This window comes from Notothenia coriiceps, unplaced genomic scaffold (genome assembly GCF_000735185.1).
Source record: "Notothenia coriiceps isolate Sejong01 unplaced genomic scaffold, NC01 NC01_scaffold00036632, whole genome shotgun sequence".
Taxonomy (NCBI): domain Eukaryota; kingdom Metazoa; phylum Chordata; class Actinopteri; order Perciformes; family Nototheniidae; genus Notothenia; species Notothenia coriiceps.
The window spans coordinates 22,701-26,180 of record NW_011369333.1 but is presented as its reverse complement, the minus strand read 5'-3'; the positions used below and the strand labels follow the sequence as shown (position 1 = coordinate 26,180).

The window sequence follows — 3,480 nt, the reverse complement described above, 5'->3', positions numbered from 1 at the left end:
TCTGTCTCCTCCCTAGTTGAGTTTTTACCAAAAAGTTCTATTTTGGTTTCATCTGACCATATGACATTCTCCCAATCCTCTTCTGGATCATCTATATGCTCTTTAGCAAACTTCAGACGGGTCTGGACATGTACTGGCTTGAGCAGGGGGACACGTCTGGCACTGCAGGATTTGAGTCCCTGGCGGCATAGTGTGTTACTGATGGTAGCCTTTGTTACTCTGGTCCCAGCTCTCTGCAGGTCATTGACCCCGTGTGTTTCTGGGATTTTTGCTCACCGTTCTTGTGATCATTTTGACCCCACGGGGTAAGATCTTGCGTGGAGCCCCAGATCGAGGGAGATTATCAGTGGTCTTGTATGTCTTTTTTTAATAATTGCTCCCACAGTTGATTTCTTCACTCCAAGCTACTTACCTATTGCAGATTCAGTCTTCCCAGCCTGGTGCAGGTCTACAATTTTGTTTCTAGTGTCCTTTGACAGCTCTTTGATCTTGGCCATAGTGGAGTTTGGAGTGTGACTGTTTGAGGTTGTTGACAGGTGTCTTTTATACTGATAACGAGTTCAAACAGGTGCCATTAATACAGTTAACAAGTGGAGGAAAGACGAGGTTCTTAAAGAAGAAGTTACAGGTCTGTGAGAGCCAGAAATCTTGTTTGTTTGTAGGTGACCAAATACTTATTTTACCGAGGAATTTACCAATTAATTCATTAAAAATCCTACAATGTGATTTCCTGGATTCTTTCCCCCGATTCTGTCTCTCATAGTTGAAGTGTACCTAGGATGAAAATTACAGGCCTCTCTCATCTTTTTAAGTGGGAGAACTTGCACAATTGGTGGCTGACTAAATACTTTTTTGCCCCACTGTATATCAGAAAAGCCCCTGTACCTCCTGTTCATACGGTGCAATTTCATCTTTCAGTGACATCCTTTCACCTGGTGCCTCAAGAGTTTGGTCCAGGTCTTCTGCAAATGAGATGATCATGAATAATAATCAGAAAAGCAGTCTAAATCATTTAGAAAATGCAAACAAAAAGGTGAGGCTAGAAGGTGATTATTCAGCAATAACAATATTGTGAACACACCTGGGTTGAGTGTCTTGTCTGCTTCACTGGGTTCCATAGTGTCAGCTAGAGAGTTGCCTCCAGCTGAGAACTCTGAGGGATGAATTAGGGGAAATGGGTCCCTTTTCTCTGGAGAGGTAATGATGTAGCCAAAGGAAGGCTAGAGGACAAAAGACCAAGCTTTTACTACATGTTACAGTCGGAAGTTAACCCAACCTCAACCATTAGACTGTATTAACTTGACATAAAGTTAGCAGAAACACAAAAACAACATCTGCAGCTAGATCAAACATATCAATGTTGATGCACATCTCATATATAGGTCTATGTACTATGAACACATTTTTTATAGTCTTGAAATCAATTCTCAAAGAGACTGATACTAAGGAAATTATTTGTGTAACACAAGGAAAAAATAAAATGGTACTGACCCGTTTAACAAAATCCAAATCATCAGCACTGCCAAGACAGCCAAGGGCTTCAGAGCGCTGTCCAAAAAACTGCCCCAAAGTCAGTCGCAGGTAGCTCTGGTCCCCCTGCTTATACTCTGTGGAGACCTGCGAAGCCCTCATCAGGATGTTACTGTTGGGGGGAACCTTCCAAGAGGAGTCGCTGTTAAAGGTGCTGTTGCTGCTGGCTGGTTCTATCTTCTCCTCCTGTGTGAACAGCAATACTCACAATAAACCACAAGAGGTTGTGCTTTATTAAATACAGCGTGGCTGAGAGTGTGCCAGCCTCTTACAATTCATTTGATTGTGACAAACAATATTTGAAAAAAGAGAGCTGTTGTATACCTGCATAAATTGGTGCTCTTTCTCAAATTTCTCTTGATCCTTAGCTATCTTTTCCAAAGCATCACCTGCAAAGGATTATTTATTTGCAATAGGCATTGATTTATATAAGTTCAACACATTTTTAAATAAGCTTTGGACTTCTTTTACATACTGGGAGGAAGAAATTCCTCAGTCTGTAATTGGCCAACATTCTCTGAAGTCTTCCCATCAACCTCTTTCTCAAAGGAGGAGTAATATGCCAGGTCAGTCACCCACTGTCCTTCATCGTTCTGGTAAACCACACTCTGTGTGGCATGTGCACCTGAAGAGGAGAGTCATGCTGTTAACACGTATATACATATACACTTGGACCAAGAAACAAGCCACAATATGTATTGAGATTGTAGAACGGAGCATTAACTCTTTAAGATCTTAACATCACTGATAAACACAACCTTGTTTAAATTCTTGCTCCAGGTTGTCTGGGCAATAATTCCACCCATCATCTGAATCTTCTGTGTCCTGGTGGATGCTCTGGGAGAAATACTTGGGTTCCAGGGAGGTTGAAAGGGGAGTGTTGTCATCTTCACTGGTACCGTCTGAGGCCTCTGCAACACTTACATTCCCACAAGGCCCTCCTCTTAAGCCCAACGAATGTCTGGCACCATCAGGCTCATCGACTCCATCATCATCATCATCATCTTCATTGTCCCCATCATGGCATTCAGGAAGCAGTACCTACAATGTTTTTGGATGCTTGTGTCAGACCTATTATTTAAAAGTCTCTTGAAAAGCCATAATGATAACATTTCTTCTTAAGTAGTTTACATTGGAAATGCCACACAATCAATCTTGATGAGGTCTATAACTTCCCTCTTCAAGGTTGCCTTCTCCATGCACTTTACCTGCAGGGGAAGTTGTGCCAAAGCCCAAAACCAACAAAGATGACCAGATTGCAATGGTAGTGTCCTTGTTTCAATGGGTGCTCATACATACAGTGGGGAAAAAAAGTATTTAGTCAGCTACCAATTGTGCAAGTTCTCCCACTTAAAAAGATGAGGCCTGTAATTTTCATCCTAGGTATACCTCAACTATGAGAACCAAATGAGAAAAAAAAAAAAATCCAGAAAATCACATTGTCTGATTTTTAAAGAATTTATTTGCAAATTATGGTGGAAAATAAGTATTTGTTCACCTACAAACAAACAAGATTTCTGGCTCTCACAGACCTGTAACTTCTTCTTTAAGAGCCTCCTCTGTCCTCCACTCGTTAACTGTATTAATGGCACCTGTTTGAACTCGTTATCAGTATAAAAGACACCTGTCCACAACCTCAAACAGTCACACTCCAAACTCCACTATGGCCAAGACCAAATAGCTGTCAAAGGACACCAGAAACAAAATTGTAGACCTGCACCAGGCTGGGAAGACTGAATCTGCAATAGGTAAGCAGCTTGGTGTGAAGAAATCAACTGTGGGAGCAATTATTAGAAAATGGAAGACATACAAGACCACTGATAATCTCCCTCGATCTGGGGCTCCACGCAAGATCTCACCCTGTGGGGTCAAAATGATCACAAGAAGAACGGTGAGCAAAAATCCCAGAACCACACGGGGGGGACCTAGTCACTGACCTGCAGAGAGCTG

General features: G+C 41.9%; 1 protein-coding gene across 1 annotated transcript in view; it reads right to left on the bottom strand.

The window, feature by feature from the left end:
* Nucleotides 1-3,480, bottom strand: part of LOC104964096 (centrosomal protein of 192 kDa) — a 24,667-nt gene that overhangs the window by 18,918 nt on the left and 2,269 nt on the right. The window contains exons 2-7 of the mRNA XM_010792817.1: nt 2,289-2,571; nt 2,006-2,155; nt 1,855-1,919; nt 1,492-1,716; nt 1,082-1,220; nt 886-962 (exon numbers count right to left, since the gene is read on the bottom strand). Coding sequence (XP_010791119.1) covers nt 886-962; nt 1,082-1,220; nt 1,492-1,716; nt 1,855-1,919; nt 2,006-2,155; nt 2,289-2,571 — 939 coding nt within the window. The remainder of the gene's footprint in view (nt 1-885; nt 963-1,081; nt 1,221-1,491; nt 1,717-1,854; nt 1,920-2,005; nt 2,156-2,288; nt 2,572-3,480) is intronic.